Raw genomic sequence first — 21601 nt, forward strand, 5'->3', positions numbered from 1 at the left:
TAAATGTTCCTTGGATGGAAACTACCCCTAACTTTGGTCTATTCTAAGTCCATTCTACACTTTTTGAACTGAATAATCACAAAGGCAAACAGGAGTCAAATTTCACATATTCAGAGGTGCAAAGATATTTTCAAGGTCATTTTCAATCTCTTCCGTTCTCCATTTCTTTCCCCAAATTCCCCCAAATAATTTTCCCCTCGGACTGCTATCAAATATTGATTTACTTGTTTTCCACGTGAAACGCGGATGAAAAATTAAAACTTTACAATTCTAATAAAGATTTGTAGGGAATGGTATGTTTATTACAGCACTGGACATATGTGGGGACTCATCCTGTCTGTTTCAAGGTCTGAGGAGTTTTTTTTTATCTCTTGTCTTGTTAGTGTGGAAATTTGCATTTTTTCCTCCTTAGCTAGGAAAACTTTGTTACTGCTGCAGTTATTAGACTAAATAGTATATTTTACTTATGTTAGCAAGCTTAAAGTGGTACATTTCACTTAAACTCAAATAGATTTCTACCCTGTTAAATTTTTACCTATCTCACATGCTAGATCTCCTTTTGATTTTTCCCTTCTGCCTTTCCCTCTCCAGGCTCAGATATGTATCATATAAATAGGAATCCCAGAATGATTTGGGTGGGAAGGGAACCTTAAAGCTCATCTCATTCCACCCCTGCCATGTGCAGGGACACCTTCCACTGTCCCAGGTGGCTCCAACCTGGCCTTGGACACTTCCAGGGATCCAGAAGGAGCTACATCTTCTCTGGGCACCCTGTGCCAGGGCCTCACCAGAAGGCCTGGAAAGAATTTTTTCCTAATATCTAATCTAAACCTGTTCTCTAGATGTGGCTGGTGCAATCCCTTCCTGCCTGTGTGTCAAGAAACTGAGAGTGTCCTCTCCTGATTTGCTTTTATCATTAATTCTTCCAAGTGGGAAAGATTATCCTTGTGAAATTGCAAAAAAATGTCTTAGAGAAATAAGCAAGAGTGGATAATGTTTAGCTTTTTCTTCCTCCCTCCTTCATCCCCTATGACCCTTGTTTTAAAAATCAGACACAGCAACAATTTACAGCAATGTTTTAGACAGGTTTGTGCATGTATTTGGTACAAACAAACAAAAATATGTGCATTCTGTTTCATAGAGCTTACATCAATCTGGCAGAACCTGAAACACAAAACAGAAATACTCCGGCTAATAAATACATCTGGGGATGAAAAATAAAAATCTATACATAAAAAATTCCAATGTTCTGCTAAAGAAAATGTACACTTATATACACACTGTAAACAATAGTAATGCAACCCAGCTGCAGCCCAGCTCAGGCTGACAGGGACCTTCCTTCCCTCATGGACTTGGGAGAGTCCAGAGACACAAAATCTCATTTCCCACCCCCAACCCTTGGTTCCTTGAAGCAGCAAGGTCTGAGAATGCAATTGTGACACGGAGCCAGTGCAAGGAGGTGGGATCTGATGGATAACTGAGGTGCAGGTGCTTTGGGGAATGGCCTGCCTGGAAAATTTGCTGGAACAGGGCCATTCCCTCAGCTGGTCCCACCCTTGTGGATCCAGGGGAATCAGTGGGATTGGACTGAATTTACCTCCTGAAAGTCTGAACCCATTTTTCCAAACTTGGGAGAGCTTGGAAATTAAGGGATTCAAGGAGAAATGCTCAATTCCAGACACTCAGGTCATATTTCATACAAGATTTTCCTTCCTCCCTGCCAGCAAAGACAGCCCTGTCTCCTCTAAATGAAGCTCTACATGAGCAGCCTCAGAGTCCAGTCCTGGCACTGCTTCTGATGCAAGATGCCAAATGAAAGGGGGGTGAAAACCAAGTATTTTGCCTGAATGCAGCACAGCAGAGCTCAAGGCTTTCCTACAGCACCTTCCAGGGCATCTCTTGGGGCCAGATCAAATACAGTGAGTAACTGAGCCAGAATTTGGGCATTTATTTGTGTGTGTGTGAGATGTGTACTTAAACAGACTTTATTTTCTCCCTTGTAGGTCTGTAGAGACTTGGGATGGAGAGGCAGCAAACCTCCAGACTAATCTTTTTTTTTTTCCTTCTCAAAAAGCTTTCAAGGGGCTGGAGGCTGTAAATATAAATATTTCAATATTTGAAAAAAGAAAAAATATATTGAAAAGATCAGGGAGAAGAGTAATAGCAGCTCATTTATGGGGATGCACTGCTTGCCAGCATTTGCTAAATGTTCATTTATAGAGGGATGTTTGCCCATTTGTAGGAGAATGCCTGGTATTTTGGGAATGACACATTTATATAAACACAGTGAAGTGTGTATGTCTGTCTGTCTGGTCATGGATGTCCTCTCCCTGGTCCTTTCTCTGCCACATCCCCAGTGCCTCCCATCAGGATCCCAAAAACACCCAGGAAACCAGTGGCAGCCGCAGTCCTCACACTAAAAAGTGACTTTTTGTTCTACCCCATCTCGCTGTAAGGTCTCACTTCCCTTCAAAGCCAAATAAAAAGGGAAAAAAAAAAGTATTTCCCCACAGAGCTTCCCATGGGGTGTTGGGAAGTCTCCTGCTTTGGTAGGGCAGAGATGGCAACCTCAGGCTGGTTTTGCAGAGCTGGAGAAACATGCAGGTGGCTGTGAGTCTGAGTTCAGTGTAAGGGCTGGGATTTGCTGCTGGGAGGAAAATACCTGGACAAAATCTGCTGGTATTTGTGCAATAATTGGTCCAGTTTGTCCTGCATCAAGTAAAGGGTGTTGAGACAGGGCCAACTCCAGATATCTTGTCTCAATATGCACTGCACAAAAGAGTAAAAAAATTAAAAAAAAATAAAAATCCAACTTCCCCCCTGTTCTGTTTTCCTTTAAAGCAGATCAGAACATCAGAAAGAAAGATGACATTCTCCTTGCTGCGCCTGGCAGCCTTTAATCCTCCTTTGGCAGCCACCCTTAGTGGGATAAGCTGGATGTGCTGCAGGCACTTCCATGAAAGGCTCCTCATGGGTTTGAGGGGCAGTGCTGATGTGGAGGGTTTCCACCCAGGACACGTTCACTGCCATGTTTCCACTCCTCAGGACTTCCCATTCCTGTTCTTTAGTTCCCTGGCTTGAGGCCCTTCACCTCAGATCTGTCCTCTGCCTCCTTCACCTACGTCTCTCCCGCTCGTGGCTTAATCTGATGGTCGCTGCTTGGGGCTCATTATCTGAAATTTGATTAAACCACTCTGAATTTTGAAACCAATGCCTGCAATCCACAGCCAAGTAGAGTTTGAGTGACCATTTCCTGAGCTGCCTGGTCAAGGTGGGCTTGACGTGGCTTCAGCTCCTTGAGCTTCCTGGAGGAGGCCGTGGTGCCCTCCTGAGGGGTGCTCACACTCTGGGACTGTGAGCAGGGAAAAATCCCACTTTAATTGTCATTACTCTTGACACAACCAAGGCAATTGCTGGCAGCCACCAAAGGTTTGATGCATCAAACATGTGGGAAGTCCCTTGGGAGAAAGATCCTGAGTGTGACCCTGACTGGGGAGGAGATCCCTCTACTTTAGGGAGCTCCAACTGCACCTCAGCTCCACCTCAGCTTGGACTCTATGGGCAGTAGAAATGCAAACTTCCCAACTCAGCCGTCCCACTTTTCCTGAGCCAAGCACAGGCTGGCTGAGGACCCACATTACAGAATCACAGAATCATTATGTTTGGGAAAGTCCTCTCGTATCATGGAATCCAACCATCAACCCAGCACCACCATCAAACCATCTCCTCCAGGGCCACATTCGCACGTCTTTTGAACACTCCCAGGGATGGTGACTCCACCACTGCCCTGAGAAGTCTGGTCCAGTGCCCGACAACCCTTTGAATGAAGAAATTCTTCCTAATATCCAGCCTAAATCTTCCCTGGCACAACTTGAGGCCATTTCCTGTTGTCCTGAGTGAAGCCCCTGGGATGCATTTTTTGCGTTTTTTTGAGAAAAACGAGAGCAAAGAAGGGGACGGGAAGGTCTGGGGATGACTGACACCAAAAGGAGCTGGTTTCTCTGAGTGCCACAGATGGATGCTCACTCAAGCAAGGTGGGTTGCAAGTGTTTCACTGGAAAGTGAAATGCAAAATGCTTCACAGGATGGAATTAGAGGAGAGAGACCTGCACGCCCCCTGGCAACAGTGCACACATCTGGAATACTCCTCTGGCCTAAAACCAGGTGATGTGGAAGGGCCAAAGCTGTGGCCACTGCTGAGATGATGACTGAGAGCTGGGATTCCTCCACCTTGCTTGGGAATTCCCCAGTCTGCTCTCCCTCCAAAGCCAAGGCCTCGTCTGGATGTCCTGTTCAGGACCTCCAAGCTTCCAACCCACCCACATAAAGGATCAGCTGCCAGCCACTGCTTGGCAGTGTCCTTCCTGGGTGCTGCCTCTGGATGGAGACATGACCACATGTACTAAGGCAGGGTTGGCAACTTTTGGGGTTCAATATTTCCATTAGATTTCACTGTGGTGTTTTTAAGGCAAAGGAGACATCCTGGTTTCCCTTATTTGCACAGCTTCTTCCAAAGCCAAAGCCAACCATCCACCAGAGGAGACAGCTCTTGCCCTAAGGTCATATCCACATCTTCTCCTCCTGCTGTGGCTTGTTAGAATGGGATATGCCATTGGCTCTAATTGGAGGAACCCACAATCCCACAGAAGGGGCTGAGCTCCGCGCGGGGGATGCTTGGACAACCTTTGGGCAACTGCATTTAATACCTGACTGCTGCTTCCAGCCTGCCTGACAGACCCACAGGTGGTATCCCTCCATGTTTCTTCTGGATACCTCTAAAGAAACCATCGACAGCTGCCCCAGAGGCTTCAAATATCTGTTTCTCTCAGCCCACAGCAGTCTGTTAAGTCATGGGTTTGGTAGTCGATGGTTTCCGTGAAATCATGAGGGATCCCGATCGAGACAGACTCCACCTCTGTCTTGTAGGTGGCTGTGGCCGCCCCTTTGCTGGAGCCACCCCGGATTTTGTTAGAAAGGCTGTTCATCTTCTCCTTCAGCTGGGTGGATGCTGGTTTCTGGAAAGGGGTGAGCATTTTCCAGCCCTTGAAGCTGAGCGTTCGCCTCTTACTGGCTCTCTCCTGGAAGGAGGAGTTAAATATGAAGGAGCTGTTCAGGGTGTTAATCCTGGGCCTTAGGTCTGTCTCTGAGTCCTGCACGGAGCTGTTGATGGAGGCCCCTCTCCAGTGGTGGTCGTAGACCCTCCAGATGGGCCGTCGGCGCCGGTGGCACTGGCACTTGAGCAGGCGGATGAACGCGCGCTTGAACTCCTTGCTGGAGCACGGGTAGATGATGGGGTTCACGCAGCTGTTGAAGTATCCCAGCCAGAAGATGATCTTGAAGACGATTTCCGAGGGCTTCAGGGAGGGGAAGAAAGAACCTTGGGAGAGATTGAGAAGAATATGGTTAGAGGAAGTGGAAGGGTGTGGCAGAGTAAGGTGATAAGGGTGGCGGTGAAGGCAGTCTGGAAGAGGTGAGATGTGTCAAAAAGGCTGATGATGTGGTGGTGAGAGCCTGGAACATGTTTCTCAGAGAAATTGTGTCTCCTCACCCTTGGAACTGTCCAAGGCCAGGTTGGATGGGGTTTGGAGAAACCTGGCCTTGGACTAGTGGAATGTGGGAATCCAGGGCTTCCCTCTGGCTGCCCTGGCAGGTCTGGGACCCTGGAAGGGGGTCAGGAACCCCCCTGGACAGAGCCCCCAGAGACACTGTCTGTGATCTCTGTCCATGGAGAGGAGGTTTCAATCTTACAGGATGAATTACAAGCTCTGAGTGTTTGATATAAGTAATAATTAAGTGTGGCACGGGTGCAAAAGTCAAATTTGAGGATTCTAGATTAGGGGTTCAGAGGGGACAAGATGGAGGAAATTGGGTGTGTCTTGTCCTTTTTCTCCTTCTTCATGCCCTCCATGTTTCACTGTGGTGTTGGCATTTTTCTATTGGTTTAGGCTGGGGACACACTGTTCAACGTAGATGATAGATATTGGCACATTATTGTAAATCCAGCACAGGTAGTTTGTGGTATTTAATGTTTGTACCATCCCACTGAGGGCAGAGCCCCACACGCTGCCCTGCAGGACAGAGCTGCGGCAGGGCATCAGAACATGTTAGAGATAAACAGAATAAACAACCTTGAAACCAGCACAGACGAATTATGGCTTCTTCTTTGGCAGTGGGGCAGAAAGACAGAGACTTTCTACAATCTCGGAATCACCAATACCCACAGATTCCGACAGTGGAATGTGACTTTCAGGTAATTTACTACCTCCAGACTTATAGACTTCAGCATAAAAGTATGGCCACAGCCCTGTCACCTGCACTGAGAGAAGAGCAACACCCCTTCACCTCCTCCTCTTGTGTATTTTGAGTCCTCAGTGCCATATATCCTCTGCTCAGATTCTGTGGTGAAGCTAAAGGGGGCTGTTAAAGTGGGCTTAGATAATATCCACTGCCCCACAGCTTGTCCTTGACACTTTAAAACACTTTTGTCCACCCTGTCCCTCCTTAAGTTTTTGCAGAATTTCCTGGTGTTTTTGTCGGTGAAAAAGCAGGAGATAAATTTTTATTGAGCCAGAAGATGTCAGTGTTGCTCCCACACGGCCTCAGAACAGCATTCCCCACTTGGATCCGAAATAACTTTCTGACTCAGCCTTAATTTCTTTTAATTTTAGCTCCAGATGACAAATCATGCCACCATGTGACTGAGAGTTAATTTGTATTTTAGTAAATAACATTAACTCCTGATATCATTATTATTTTTCTAAGCCTGGCGTCAAAACAGTAAAACAGGTGCCAGGAGCCAGAAATTAATGACTGATACTACATAAAAGCTCCCTGGGCTATTTGCTGGAGAAAAACCATTCTTCAGGGAACTCAGAGAACTGGTTCCAGCAAAGCTTTTGTACACCCATCCCTAAAAAAGTGGAGAAATTCCAGCCAGACTCAACATTAGGTATGTGGGCAGCTCCATCACGGGTATGTGGGAGAAGACAGACAGCATTTTATGGTGGTTGGGCAGGCAAAGCAGATTAAATATCTGCTGAAGGGCCCACCCAGGGCACGCAGGAGCTCAGGCTGGCTGTCAGGAACAAGGACAGTGAGCAGGACTGACATCTCTGTGCTGGGAAGCCTCAGAGCCTTCCTGGAAATGAAGGTGTTTGCAGCTGAATGAGCAGCTGCTGGTGGTGCAGCCAGTGGCTTTGAATGGAGCAATGATTAAGGAATGGTTTGGGTTGGAAAGGATCTGAAAGAAAATCTCCTCCCAACCCCCCTTTTAATCCTTGTCCCCATGTTCAGGGACACGTCCCACTGTCCCAGGTCACTCCAAGCCCTGTCCAACCCGGACTTGGACACTTCCAGGGATCCAGGGGAAGCCACAGCTTCTCTGGGCACCCTGTGCCAGGGCCTGCCCACACTCACAGGGAACAATTCCTGCCCAATATCCCATCTAACCCTGTCCTCTGGCAGTCTGAAGCCATTCCCCCTCATCCTGTCACTGCATAAATAGTCTCTCTCCATCTTCCCTGTCAGCTCCCTTAACATAGGGGTCACTTCTGTCGAGGCAATGACCCCACCTTGGTTGTTTTAGATCAAAGGAGTTTATCCTCTTGGGGACAGTGCTGAGATTTCCAGGTTGGCTCTGGGCTGCTGAAATCAGCAGTTTTGATTTTAACCCCATCAGAAACACCTCTCTGAGTGACAGCCAGGAGCTTTGAACACCCCAGTGGTGCAGGGGCCATCCCCCTCTGCCTTCCATACAACATCTCCAGTCTTCATCCCACCATGGCTTTGAGCATCCCCCTTTTTCACAGTGCCCCCAGCTCACCCCCCTGGACATACAGGAGCCATGGATGTGTCAGGAAATGGGACCTAGGAAGATGAAGGACTTCACTGAACATGCAATCCTGCTTAATCCCTTGTCAGGCACAGGTTTCCTGCCTCAGTTTCCCCTCAGAGAAAGGGTTAATTCCCACAAACCCTTCACAGTATTGCTGTGAACCCTGTTTGCAGCGTGCTCTGGGTTCTCAGAGGAGCTGCAGCTCTGTGAAGCTTTTTTTTAGCTTGGAGAGAGAGGAAAAGAAAACAAAAAACTATGGTAACAAAGCAAATAAAAGAAGGGTCTCTTTTTAAATTCAATTGGTAATTACTGCTTGAGCCAGGCTACTTAAGAGATCGGTGCTTGCCTAAACAGCCTGATGGTTGCTAAAATAATAATTTCTATCTGGTGTTTAGCAGTTCAGGGCACAATGCAGTTTCTGTGGTACGTGCTTAGTCTTTTGCATCCAGATAGAAAACGCAAATTGAAAAGGAAAAGAAGCTGTGAATTCTCTGAATTTCAACTCTGGCTGGTTTTCACCCAGCGAGAACCTTGTGTGCATATGAAGACAAGGAGCCCATTAGCATCCTCATTACCATGCAAATAAGCGTGCCCCTTGGAAGGGACGTGTCCTGAGTGCATCCACAGTTTCCTCATTTCCTCTCCCCGGGATGAACAGAACTGGGCAGGGAATCCCCAGAGCAGCTCCTCTGCACAGGCTGAAGCATCAGAATCTTCTGATGGGCACTGGGAAGCTGCACACATGAGGATTTGAGGGAGTTTTTTTAGGCAATGTGTAAAAAAAATCGAAGAAATCAGCTCTTGCTTTCATACACTTCAATATGCAACAACACCTTGAGAGTTTTTGGTCTGGGCTTTGTGACATTTTCTATATAAATAAGTGAAAGTCATTACTGAGTGATTGACACTTGAAGAGCTCAGGAAGCACAGAGGGATGTGTCCAAGGTCCAGAAATGTCAGTAAAAGATTAGGAATAGCAACACGGAGTGAAGGACCAGCAGCTCAGTCTGTTATCTCGGTGTAAGAGCAATTTTTGGTGATCTGGCCCCCAGAGCATCAAGGCCAGTACAGGGCAACATCAAAGAACAAGAAACATTATTTCTGTAGGATCTGTGTCACAATCCAACAGGAAACCTGGTCTTGTGTAAAGAGGAGCTGTCAAAATCAGCCCTCTGGGCACCTCTCCTGGGCATCCAGCTCAGCACCTCATGGGGTGAGGGAGGAGGAGATGGTGACACCCACCTTAGGGACATCCATCGGAATTTATAATAATAATAATAATAATAATGCTGGGGTCTTAACAGTCCTTTTGGGGACTTTATTCCTTCCATTGTTTTATGAAAAGATCATCCCACATCTTGCAAGGTCTGAATCTGACAGAGCTGGGTCAGGGCAAAGGCTGTATGTCCTGTTGTCACCCTAAATAATTATCTTCAGGACCATTGAGAAATTAAGAAGGCTGCAGGTGAGCTCAGGAAAAGCCTGCTTGGACCTTGCAAAGCAGCTGAAGTTACAGACTAAACATGATCTGAAGACTGAACTTCAATTTTTTGGGGATGCAAAAGTCGAGCCAATATAGTATGTGCTCATATACGTTATTTTTATTATTATTATTACTTGTTAATGTCACCATGCTCATATTTGGGAAAAAAACAGGCAGGTAAAAATCTCTGGAGCCATGGGCATACTTCCCAAAACCGTGACGCTCTGTGGTGGGTGGCAGTGGATGCAATCTGCCCTCCATGTATCCAAACACATATCACATTTTTTTAAGGTTGCTTGAGCTAACACAATCTCATGATCTCTCCTCGCCTGCCCTTCTCCACCCTGCCCTCCCCATGACTCACTGGAGGTGATATCACTTGGATTGTTCTGAGACTTGCTGGTCCCAGTGTTCAGCGGTCCAAAAAATAAAGCAAAACAAGAAAAAAAAAAAAAAAAGACAAATGCACCGATGCAAATGGAGCCGGTCCAATCTAAATTCTGGCCCTGGCTCCCAGTGTACAGCCAGAATTCATGAGCAGGCTGAGTTGGCAAGGGCATCTTTGTTGTACAAGGTCCCCACTTTGCAGCCTGTCCTGAATAGTCCATGGAGCAGGAATGCTGCAGACATGGCAGCAGGTGGGAGGAAAAAAGGGACAAAGTTGTGTCCCAGTGCTGCCCCAAATTGGAAATGCAAGAACCAGCAGGACTGTTCAACACTGATAAAGGTGTTGCTGTTGCTTAGTGTGGGCTTTGTATCAGGAATGGGCTTGCAAAAAAATCACTTTTGGAGAGCTGGACCTTACAGGTGTCATCAGAGGAGAGGGAAGGTGAAACCTTCCACTGGAGGTGGCAGGTGAACAGCCAAGAAGAGCATGGTTCATCTCACAGCAGGTTCTCAGCTGTGGATGTCCCCGCAAGCAGGATGTAAAAATTGATTGGCCAAAATCATGGAAAATTAAAAAAAAAAAAGAAAAAAATTACCAGTGTGTGAACCACTCTGTTTCTGAGCTAGGAAGCTCCAGAAATCCATATGCAGGATTAGAACTGTGGTGGGGACAGGTGTGCCATCACCTGAGCTTCATGTGGCCTCAAATGTTCAGGAGGGGATTGAGGACTGCCTTGGGAGGTATCAGAGCAGCAAGTCAAAAGAATTGCAGCTGGTAGAGAAAAAGCCCTGGCATAGGAGGTACCACAGCTGCTCACTGTGGGTCCTCCTGGCTAAAGGAAGTCAGGGAATCATGGAATGATTTGGACTGGGAGGGATCATAAAGCCCATTTCATTCCACACTTCCACTGTCCCAGGTTGCTCCAAGCCCCATCCAACCTGGCCTTGGACACTTCCAGGGATCCAGGGACAGCCACAGCTTCTCTGGGCACCTGTGCCAGGGCCTGCCCACCCTCATACTCAAAAACCTTTTCCTTATATCCAACCTAAATCGACCTTCACTCTCTTCCTTCTTTTTTTTTTCTTACTCTCACAAAGTAAATTAATTAAATCTGCTCCAAAATAATCACGAGCTGCCCCTTTCTGCTCAATACCCAGCTGGCATCTCTCCTTGCCAGCTCCTTCCTATGCCCCCAAGATGGACAACCTCCCTGATGCAGCTGCCAAGCCATGGGAGAACGGGCTGGATTTCAGCAAGGACTTCTCCCAGTGTGTGGGACTCAGATTCTGACTGCTCTTTCCTGACCTTCTCCTCCTTGCTCTACCTCCACTGGGTATTTGTAGGCATGTCAGGGTCCCTAGAGGGTTAACACCTCCTTGGTGTGTCTTGGAGTGATCAGGGAGTTCACTGCCCTGCTAGGATGGATCCAAGAGCTGCTTGGCCTGGGGAGGAGGACAGCATGTTCACAGCCACTCAAGCATTTTCCCTGGAGGACGATGGCATTGGGATATCGGGTGGAATTCCTCAGGCCTGTCAGCCCTCCAGCCAACCCCATAAACAATGTCACAGATAAGCAGCAGCTTCCCAGTGAAAGCCCCAGTGAGCTGCCTGCCTGTCTCTCTGCTGCCTGCACGTCCAACTTCTGCATCCTGCTCTGGCCCAAAGAGAAGCAGGGAGAAGCCACCACTGCCCTGACCACTGCTGAGCTTCCAGGCAGCGTTTTGTCCCAGGTCATGGCTGGAGAGTTGCTCCTGGAGAGCCCCTGGCCATGCCAAACCTGGTGTGTGTCCTGGTGGGGAGGGAGGGAAGCTTTAGGTGTGATGGACATCAAGGAAACATTTGTCTGGCACATTGCAAAGGGAGGAGAAACCAGTCAAAGCTCTAAAAAACACCAAAACTCTCAAGCAGGAGCTCAAATTTGAGGTCTGAGTGTGGTTTGTATGTCAGGAAAAGGAGGATAATGAATCAGAGCCTTGTTCTGGTCACTCACTGTCAAATTCATGGCCCCCAAACCTGTCTCCCAACATTTAAGAGAATGGACCTAGTGATGTCTCCAAAAATTTTCTCTAAGGTGCTGCACATCAGCAGGACTTTGACCAAAATATTGCCCTCAAATATTGGAGATCTTTTCAGAGTAATCCTGGGAATTTGGACCACTGGTGTGAGAAATTGATGTGAGGATGTTTATGAGGCATCAAATTTCCTGAAAAGTGTGGCTTTTGTGTGAATCACCTGACTGAGTTCAGGCACCTGAGCAGGTCCTGGGGCTCCTCTTACAGTCACTGGCTTAGAGGGCAGATTTTTGTGGTGAGAGCAGAGTGATCCATCTCATCCTGAGTGTCAGTCACCGGGCAGATGGATCACAGCAGGTTTCAGATGGCTGGACTCAGCCTCCTGGCTCATGGGCAACCACATCACAGGCATCCAAGGTTATTCCTGATGGATCTCACCCTCAGTGTCATGATCATCTGGTGGTCTGATGCTCTCTGAGAAGTTGCCAAAGCTTCCCACGCACCAGTTTCTCCTGTATGTGGGGCAGGACTTTGATCACAGGAAAAATTTCACCAGTGGAAGGTGAAGTGAAAAGCCACACAGGTTCATCTACACTGATCCCTGACAGAAACTTCACAAGTAATTTCAAGACTTGTGAATAGTACTAATTTGCTTAGTGTGGACCCCTCCAGACGAATTTGGTCCAGGGAACAATTTGCTCCAGAGCCCACCCTCAAAAGAACATAAGGAATTGGCTTTGCAGCCCCCCAGCAGACTCTGCTCCCTTAACCACCTCCAGATGTCCTGGTGCCACATCACAGGGCATGGCATGCAGAGCTTCTGCTCCACACTGCAGATCCAGGCTGGTGGGCTGCCACACAGCACCCCCTGCCCTGCCAGAGATCCCGAATTTCTCCAGACAGGAATTGTGCTGTAGGACGATGGGAGCACTGCGTGGGGCACACTGCAGGCTTTGGACAAGATCCTGTGAAGAATTTACTCTGCTCTCCTCTGCTCTCCAGCTCTTGCTCCAGAGGCTTGAAATCATAAACTGATTTTTTTCTTCTTTTTCTTCTTTTTTTTTTTTTTTTTTTTTTTTTTTGACAGTATAGCTGCTCTTAGTTTGATTCCTGAGCAAATTGTAGCTAAACTTGTAATTTGCTGGATATTATTGGGAATATGCTTTTTTGATATGATTACGGACAGGTGAGGGGGATAGAGAGTTTTAAAATATAGTAATATATATGAAACAAAAAGGAAGTTTTAGAGCAGAAACAAGTTATTCATCTTTACCTTCTTCCCTCTTCTTCATGAATTTAAGTAAAATTTTGTAATTAATCTGTGTTGCAGACTCCAAGTAATTAGTTATTAAGTTAAAAGTAAAAATAATTTGTGTCATTTCTTAATTAAATAGTTTAACCTTAAAAGACCTTATAACAAAAAATAGTCAACCATTTTGTACCTTGTTAATAAAGGTAGTTAATAAAAGACTAGTTAATAAATCTGTAGTTAACAAAATATAGTTAATAAAATACGTCTGTAAAATATAGTTAATAAAATAAGTCTGAAGTTAATAAATACTACAGAACTCACTGCTGTGAAACTATAACATAGATAAGAAAAAATAAACACCTAAGTCTAAACACAAACTATCATCTCAAGTACTTTCAATCCCAACCTCAACAAAAGTTAAAAAAAGAAGCCAAAAACCAGCAAGGGTTGGTTCAATCAAAGAAGGTTCAATCATACAATCAGAGAAGGGTTGGGTTGGAAGGGATCTGAAAGATCACTTAAGTTCCACCCCCTGCCATGGCAGGGACACCTTCCACTGTCCCAGGTGGCTCCAAGCCCCATCCAATGTGGCCTTGGGCACTTCCAGGGATCCAGGGGCAGCCACAGCTTCTCTGGGCACCCTGTGCCAAGGCCTCACCATCGTTGCAGAGAAGAATTTATTTTAATACCCAATTTAAACCTACTCTCTTTCAATATGAATGCATCTCCCTTTTCCTGTCACTCCATGATTTTGTAAATAGTCTCTCCATCTTTCTCATATGTTCCCTTAAGGTGCTGGAAGATCACAGTTAGGTGACTCCAAAGCCTTATCTTCTCCAGGCTAAATAATCCAAATCCTCTTATGTACCATCTTTCTTGGGAGGGCACTGACCCTTCAGCTGGGGACTCACAGCTGAAATCATCCTCAGCAAATTGCCAGAATGTCATTTCATCCATTACATCCTCCTTCCAAAGACCTGGATGTCCCATGCACAAAACCTTCTTGCCCTGCAAGGAATACATTCCATCTTTCATGAGGGATCTCTAAAGAAGAAAGTCACATTTTAAACAAAGGAATAACTCTGGAATTGTGATCTGGTACTGCAGAGGGGTTTATACCAAGGTCTGTACAGAGAAACTACCTGCAACACAGAGTGGATACCCCCAAAAGAAGATCTGAGTGGTGCATCTTGTCTGACTGGATTTCTCCAAGGTTTTCCATATGGTTTTCCGCAGTCTCCTGGAGAAATGGATGCACTTGGGTCTGGAAAAGTGGTCTGTGCAGTGGGTGGGGAACTGGCTGACAGGGCACACCCAGGGAGAGGTGGTAAAAAGCTTCTTCCCAGACAGGAGACCTGTCACCAGAGGAACCAATATCACTCCCAACGCTGTTCAACATCTCCATAAGTGAGCTGGGTGATGGGATCAGGTGTATCCTGATGAATTTTCCTGATGATACTGATGCCTTGTGGAGGCTGACCTAGAACTGAGATTAGATGGAGTTAAAGAATAAAGTAGGGATCCTTTATTAAAAGGATCTCCTCCATGGATCCACCTTGGGCAGCACAAAAGCCCAGCCAGGATGAACCAAAATGGTCACAAAATGCATGACCGGTCATGGGGGCTCTCACTGGGATCAGTTCTGCTGCATTTGCATGTTGGAGTTCATTGTCCACTTCCAGCTTTAGCCCATGAAGTCCCATCCTTCTTGTTTTTCTCTCCTCAGCCCACGTTGTTTGTGCTCTTGGGGCTGAGATTTGGATCATTTGTCCTTGGTCCCCATCTGGAGAAGGAATTGTTTTGTCTCTCTGCTCTGTGAAAAGAGCTCACCATCCCCTAATATGAAGCTCAGAACTCCACACTAAAGCAGCACAGAATCTGAAAAATAGAAAAGCTCAAACCTGAGGCATCAATACCAAAGAGAATGAGGAAGTAGACACTTCAGAAGCGGGGGCCACCCTGCAGGAAGACCTGCATCAACATGAGCATCACCAGCAGAGATGAAGAAGGAATTGCGCCACTCTTCTCAGTGTGTTCAGTTTTGGTCCCCACCAGGCAAAAGAGATGTGGGCAGGCAGGAGAGAGTCCAGAGAGTGGCCAGGAAGATGATCCAAGCACTGGGGAGCTGCCATGAGAGGAAAAGCTGAGAGAACTAAGCTTGCTAAGTTCTTGAGAAAAGAAGGCTGAGGGGGAGGTTTTATCACTGTGTAGCTACCAAGAAATTGTGGCTCTTTTTTTAGAAGGAGTCACCTGGAAAAGATGAGGAGTCATGGGTACAAGTTATCCCTAAGGATATCCCTATTGCACACAATTTTTCACTGTGACAGCCATCAGAATAATTTACCCAGGGAAGTGATGGATTCCACTTTTAAGATTCAGCTGGACATGATGCTGGACCATCATGTGCAGATTGTGCTTTTGCCAAGAAAAGTTGGACCAGATGGTCATTCAGGTCCCTTCTAACCCAATATTCTGTGATTCCATGAGTTTTTCCTGCTTCTTGATTTTTAACAGGAACTTTGTGGACTCTACCCAGGCAGGACTAGGCAGAGGGAAAGGAGAGAAATTCTGAAACCAGACCTGGGCTTGGGTACTGCAAATCAAACTCTGTAATAAATGTTTTAAATGGTTAAGGCAATGTTTTCATGGCAGAATCACAGAATGGTTTGGGTTGGAAGGAAGCTTGAAGACCATCTAATTCCAACCCCTACCCTCAAATCATGCTGCCTGTTAACTCACTTCAGCACTGCCCTGAAATGGCCTTCTTGGCTGCTTGTTTCATCCTCTGAGAGGAAGGTCTGGGCAGAAGATTCAGGACACAGATAGTGCTGAATAAAGCATGATCAACAGGAAGATGGACTTTGAAATGAACCACAAAATTAAAATGGAGAAAAGATGTAGGCGTTTGACATCTGACTTTTAGTACAGACTCCCTTAAAGGTAATATTTTTTGCAGCGTTCCTTATGCTTGGGAAAGATAGATGTATGTCCAACTCCCTGCTCCTTGATTCACAAATAATAGCCTGACTCCAGCCCCAGAGGGGAGATTAAAACAAATATTAGAATCATGAGACTCAGCAAAAGGACATAAATAAAATTAGAGAAAAAAAAAAAAAGGACAAAATTGTCCAGTCTGGCAAATCCAAAGGGAGATGTCAGGAAGGTTCTTATTTACCAGATGCAGATGAAGGAAAAAAAAAAAAAAAAAAGAGTCCCCTGAGAGAAGGAAAAAATCAGGGAAACCGAGCTGCATGTCAAGAGCTCTTGTCCTGCTGTCTGAGCAGGAAGGAGACTGGAATCCATGTGCTGATGTTGGATTGAGCACGGCTGAGATCCGTGCTGGGATGGTTCACCAGAGGAAACACGCTTGGGGCAGCCTTTAAAAAGAAAATTTCCATCTGGCTCTGGATCTGAACGAACACAATGGCCTTGTGGGGTTGCTAAGCTCCCTCCAGGGCAGTGCAGAGCTTGCTCAGAGAGGAGCATTCCCAGGGCTCTCCGTTCTCCAAACTGGAGCATCCTGAGCTCGTGCTGTGCCCAAGCCTGGGAATCTCTTCCCTGAGCACACCGTGGGGAAGCACAGCCAGGATGACCAGGCTGGAGAAGGGGAACATTTACAGACAAGCTGACTTGCTGCCATCTCAGCAGGAATAAGCCACAGGTAGAATGTCTCATGGGCTAAAGTCCAACAATAGGCATTGATTTTACAGGGGCAGTGATGAGATGAGGGGAAATGTTCTTGAACTGAAAGTGGAGGGATTTAGATGAGTTACCAGGAAGATTTTCTTCGCTCAGAAGGTGGGGAGGCTCTGGAACCACTTGCCCAGAGAAGCTGTGGGCTGCCCCTTCCCTGGAAGTGTCCAAGGCGAGGTTGGATGGGGCTTGGAGCAACCTGGGACAGTGAAAGGTGTCCCTGCCCATGGCCAGGACTAGAATGAGAACTTTCAGGTCCTTTCCAACCCAACCCATTTCATGATTCTATGACAAACTATTAAACCTCAAATTTTTTTCTGGCTGGCTCTCTTTTACTCTAGTTTTCCTTGAACTATTTACCAGGCCTTCATGGACTGTCAAGATCTGGAGAGCACAGTTTTGGAATTACTCTTCCAGACTACTCCTTGCATTTATTGACAGTGGTACTTTGTGGTGAGCCCTCCAGCTGCCTTCTGCTGTTCAACTCCTTTTTAACACCTTCCTTACACTTCCTTTAGCAAGGAACTGTGGTTCTTTGGTGGCTTCTGCAAATACAAGTCTGGCTTCCGCTCACCTCCAGGATAAAATATCTCTTTTCTATAAAGCTGCCTCCTCCACTCTGCTCAGAAACATTGGGAATGTGTATTTTTTCCCAAATTAAAAGGTAAGCTTGGGAAATCCTGTGGAAAAGGAATGGAGGGGAGTGATTCTCAAGCAAGCCATCCAAGTCTTGGAAAAACCACTGTGTTTGCTGGGTTGGGCCCAAGACTACTCTTTGTTTTTCCAACTCAGAAGTTCTTTTCTCTGCACTTGGTTTTCTAAGAATGTGAACTCACCCGCCCCGTCCTGTTTACAAGCTCGTAAATATGTAGATCAGATTTGGCTGCAGGGTAGGCCTTGGAAGGGCTGAATCCTGCTGGGAACACATGGCATTTTATGTACAGCAAGGCCAGATCTGCACTGCACAGAGGAAAAAGGCAATTTTTCATTGGGACCAACCCAGCTCAGGGAAAAAAAAAAATGTACCCAGCGCAAAACGCGCAAATCCCGACTTCAATTTGAAACTCGGGGTGAGCAGAACTCACTGGGGTGGATGAGTGTGGCCAGCACCCCAACACAGGTGACACCACTGGTCTGGAAGGACCCTGGAGTGAGCCACGGTGGTGGCTGATGGCTGGGAATGCTGGGGAGAACGTTGGGATGTCAGCGTTGGGAAAACACGATATCGAGAGGAAGTGTGGGAGCTTCCTCGGCACATTTCCACTGTGCCAGCCCCGAGGGCTTTGCTGTTTGTATCAGAACTGGGCAGACAGGACGTCACTGGCCGTGGAGCCTGGCACTGCAGCCCATGTCTCCTCCCAACACCGCCAGCTCTGATGGGTGCTGGACAGCATCCTCCAGAGAGCCGCACCGTGGCGTCACGGAGGAAAGGGTGGGGGGAAAAAAAGGATGGGGGAGGTGGATATTTTCAGCTCTGACGAAAAATTGTGGCTGGTTTCGCAGGCTCAGGAGGGGTTATTCAAGACCAGCCAGCCAACTTCTTATTTCTTTTCAGGCTTGGAGGGGAAAATCCTCCAACGCCTGCCCTGTTTCCGCACTCGGCTCCAAGGCACAGCCCTTTGGCTTTAGCTTGCATGGAAAAATCCATGGTTTCTCATCGTTCACTTTCTCTTTCTTGATGTTTTTTCCTGTGATAAGAAGGGAAACTAAAACCCCAAACCATATTTCCGTCTTCTGCCCCTAACCTGGAAATATCAGGGGAGATAGAAAAGAGTTGTTCTGTCTCTCTCCAGCGCTGAAAGACATTTGTCAGCTGATATGAAGCTCTAATCACACTGCACTTCAAAAAGAGACATTTTTCCCCCTCTCTCAGAAAACAATGGGTCAGGGGAACTGAGCTCCAAAAATATATCAGGAGTGGTGAGATAACAACATCCTCATCACTCCCAACAGTTCCTGAAGCCTTTAACTTGAAGGGATAAATTCTCCTGTTAAATGCTGCACTGATTGCCTGTGGAGGACCCCTCTGACTTGGTCCTTTCCCTCATCTCCACAGGGAAGGTCACACCTGTCTGGTGTGACCACAGAATCGTGGAATGGTTTGGGTTTGGAGGGACCTTAAAGATCATCTCATTCCAACCCCCTGCCATGGGCAGGGATGCCACCACTAGAGCAGATTGCTCTTTGGTTATTCAGCAGTGATGCACTTAAGCCATGTATTTTGACACAAGAGGCAAAAAATTGTCTGCCTGGTTGTCTTTTCCATAGAGCTGAGCCTGGGACAAGCACAGAGATGATGCTGGGAAGGACCAAGAAATGTGGGAGCAGACGAATCATCCCATCACAGTGGTTTTGTACAAGCTTTACAGCCACAGGGAGTTTTAAGGAGGTATTTCAGGAGAGGGAATGCAAAAATCAGGCTGCATTTGCCTGGTTTAAATGCCTGCACAGGGCAATGGGATCTCTGCTGAGGAGAGAAGAGTGTCTCAAAGTGTCTCATTATGATAATGAGGCGCTCTCTCCACTGACATGCTCCCTGCTCCATCTCAGCCTTATCCCTATTTATTTTTTAATTTCTGAATTTGAAAGGAAAGGATGAAGATTCACATTCCATTTTCATGGCACTTTGGATACTGCCCATGAGATTCTGTCTGCCTCTCTTTCACCTTTTCCTTGGATAAACAATTCTCTTTGCTCCCATGCTCCTCACTCACTGCTCAGAAATATCAGACATGGCACATGGGGTACTCTCCGTGCTTTGATATGGCCTTGATTCCTAATTAGCTCCTGGATATTCAAATTTTGCATGTTTACTTCTCATTCCAGGCAAGAGACTCTAGGTAGTCTTCCAAACTCTCCTTGGAGAAAGTGCTGCTTTTGTGGACAGCCCTTATAAAGAAAGGAATCATCCCAGGAAATTATCATCCTCTCTTTTTTCCATCATCATCAACTAGTTCCTGACTTGCCACCTCCCCCTTTGGTCACTTTGATGTGTTCTGATTTCAAGGGAACAAAAAACCCATGCCATGTATGACTGGCTCTGCTTGTGCACTTCCCCCAGCAGTGCTGTCTAAAATCTGGGGGGATCCTGGGGGGTACTGGGGGGAACTGGGGGGTCCCCAGGGTGTCTTGGTCATAAGATCTCTGTTCAGTCCCCTCTTTGTGTGATGTATTTAAGGCTGGGTAAGGACACTCTACTCTTGCTGTGAGGCAGGACTGGGCTTGCCTTCAATGCAGATCCCCTACAAATTTCCTCCAGATACCCAAAACACTGAAAAGAGCAAATTCCCTGGTAACTGAAGCCATTTGGCTCAGACAACACTGCTGACCTGCTTCTTCAATATTATCAACTTGTTCATAATTAAATATCCTGTACTACTGTGTGAAGCTGAGCCGTGTGATGATCCCTAGCACAAAGGTTGTGGCACAGATTTTAGAGGTTGTTACACACTGAACTCTCATTAAACCCATGGGCATTAATCATGAAAATATCTTCTGAACATGAGAATTCCCAGGATGAACTCCATACATTAGCAATAATGTCAGTTCTGGATCAGTATTTGAGCTCAACTTGAACTGCAGCATGTTACAAATATTTTGGTTAAATGATTCATTGGAGGAATGTTTTTTTCCTTCCAGGAACAAGTTGATGACTTGCTCTTACACTCACCTCCCTCACAGAATGGCTGTAAGGGCTGTTGGCAAAAACACAGGTGTGATTCACCTAGGAGCAACATGTCACAGAGAATTTATAATAATAACTCATGCTCAGATCAGAAAATGCCAAGAATGAGAGCAGGTGAGCCAGACCAAGAAAGACTGAAAAATTTAGGTTACTCATATGGAAAATCATGTCCCTTTTCTGTGCCCACAGAGCAGAAAAGGAGCCAAGGAGACAGAAGATGCTCAGAGGAAAAGCAACACAAAGGTCTGGAAAACTCAACTTAGACTATAAGATTAAAGGGTTTGGATGTATTTGTATTACCCAGGAGAAACTGATTTGCTCACACTTCATGGTGAAATACAGGAGAAGCTGTTCCTGACAGCAAATGTGTCTTTAATCTGGCCAAGAATGGTAGAAAAATTTAAAGGCTTGAAGTTCTAGCTAGATAAATTTACTCTGGGAAGAAAGCAGCCATTTGTAATAGCAAGGATATAAAACAATTGGGAAAAACATAATTGGAGGCAAGAATTCTCCATTATTTGCAGTCCTGAGTTAATGCTGAGTGTCTCTTCAGGGAGGAAACTTGTCTTTGAGTTATGGAGGAGTTGTAAAAATTACTGGATGAGGTGCTTAGGGCAGCAGGTGTCTGTGAGTCACTGCAGACAGTCAGAGCTGTCCTTCCAAACCTTGGAACTCCATCCCAAAACGTGGTGGGTCTTGAATATAAAAGAGTTGTAAAAATTATCCTGACACAGAGAACTTCAGACATGATAAGGGCAAGAACTATTTAAGAAACTGCTTGTCTGCTCCAGAAATGTCTTTAATTAGGAATAGCAGTGACCTTTGTTCCCTGCTGTAAGATCTTTCCTGGTGTTCCACACGTGTGCTGTGATGTCTGCATTTCTGTGAGTCAAGCATCCGTGTCAGGGGGTTTAATTTGAGCATAATGAAGGTTTTGCTTGTTGGGTGATCATGTCAGCATTTAATTAATGATACTGAACTGCACTGTTGGTATTTGAGAGGAGTGCTCTCACATCCAGTCTTAATATCCTTTGGTGTGCCAATAATTACCCAGAGCAAGCAAAGCTGGGAAGAAACAAGCACTGCAGAGGCCCTTCTTGGCTTTTCCTCACAAAGAAAGCTGCTGCCACTCGCTGACACAGGTGTCAAGGTCTGCAAGGACCTTGTGAATGCCACTGTGAGCAGTTATTCAGGTCCCAGCAACATTAAAGCTCTTTTTTTTTTTTTTTTTTTTTTTTTTTTTTTTTTTTTGTT

General features: G+C 46.1%; 1 protein-coding gene across 1 annotated transcript in view; it reads right to left on the reverse strand.

The window, feature by feature from the left end:
• Positions 1-1064: 1064 nt before the first annotated feature.
• The window catches only part of ADRA1D (adrenoceptor alpha 1D), a 42761-nt gene continuing 22224 nt past the window's right edge, over positions 1065-21601 (reverse strand). Inside the window, exon 2 of the mRNA XM_012573694.5 lies at positions 1065-5377. Coding sequence (XP_012429148.2) covers positions 4809-5377 — 569 coding nt within the window. The 3' untranslated portion in view covers positions 1065-4808. The remainder of the gene's footprint in view (positions 5378-21601) is intronic.

This window comes from Taeniopygia guttata, chromosome 4 (genome assembly GCF_048771995.1).
Source record: "Taeniopygia guttata chromosome 4, bTaeGut7.mat, whole genome shotgun sequence".
NCBI classification, from domain to species: Eukaryota; Metazoa; Chordata; class Aves; order Passeriformes; family Estrildidae; genus Taeniopygia; species Taeniopygia guttata.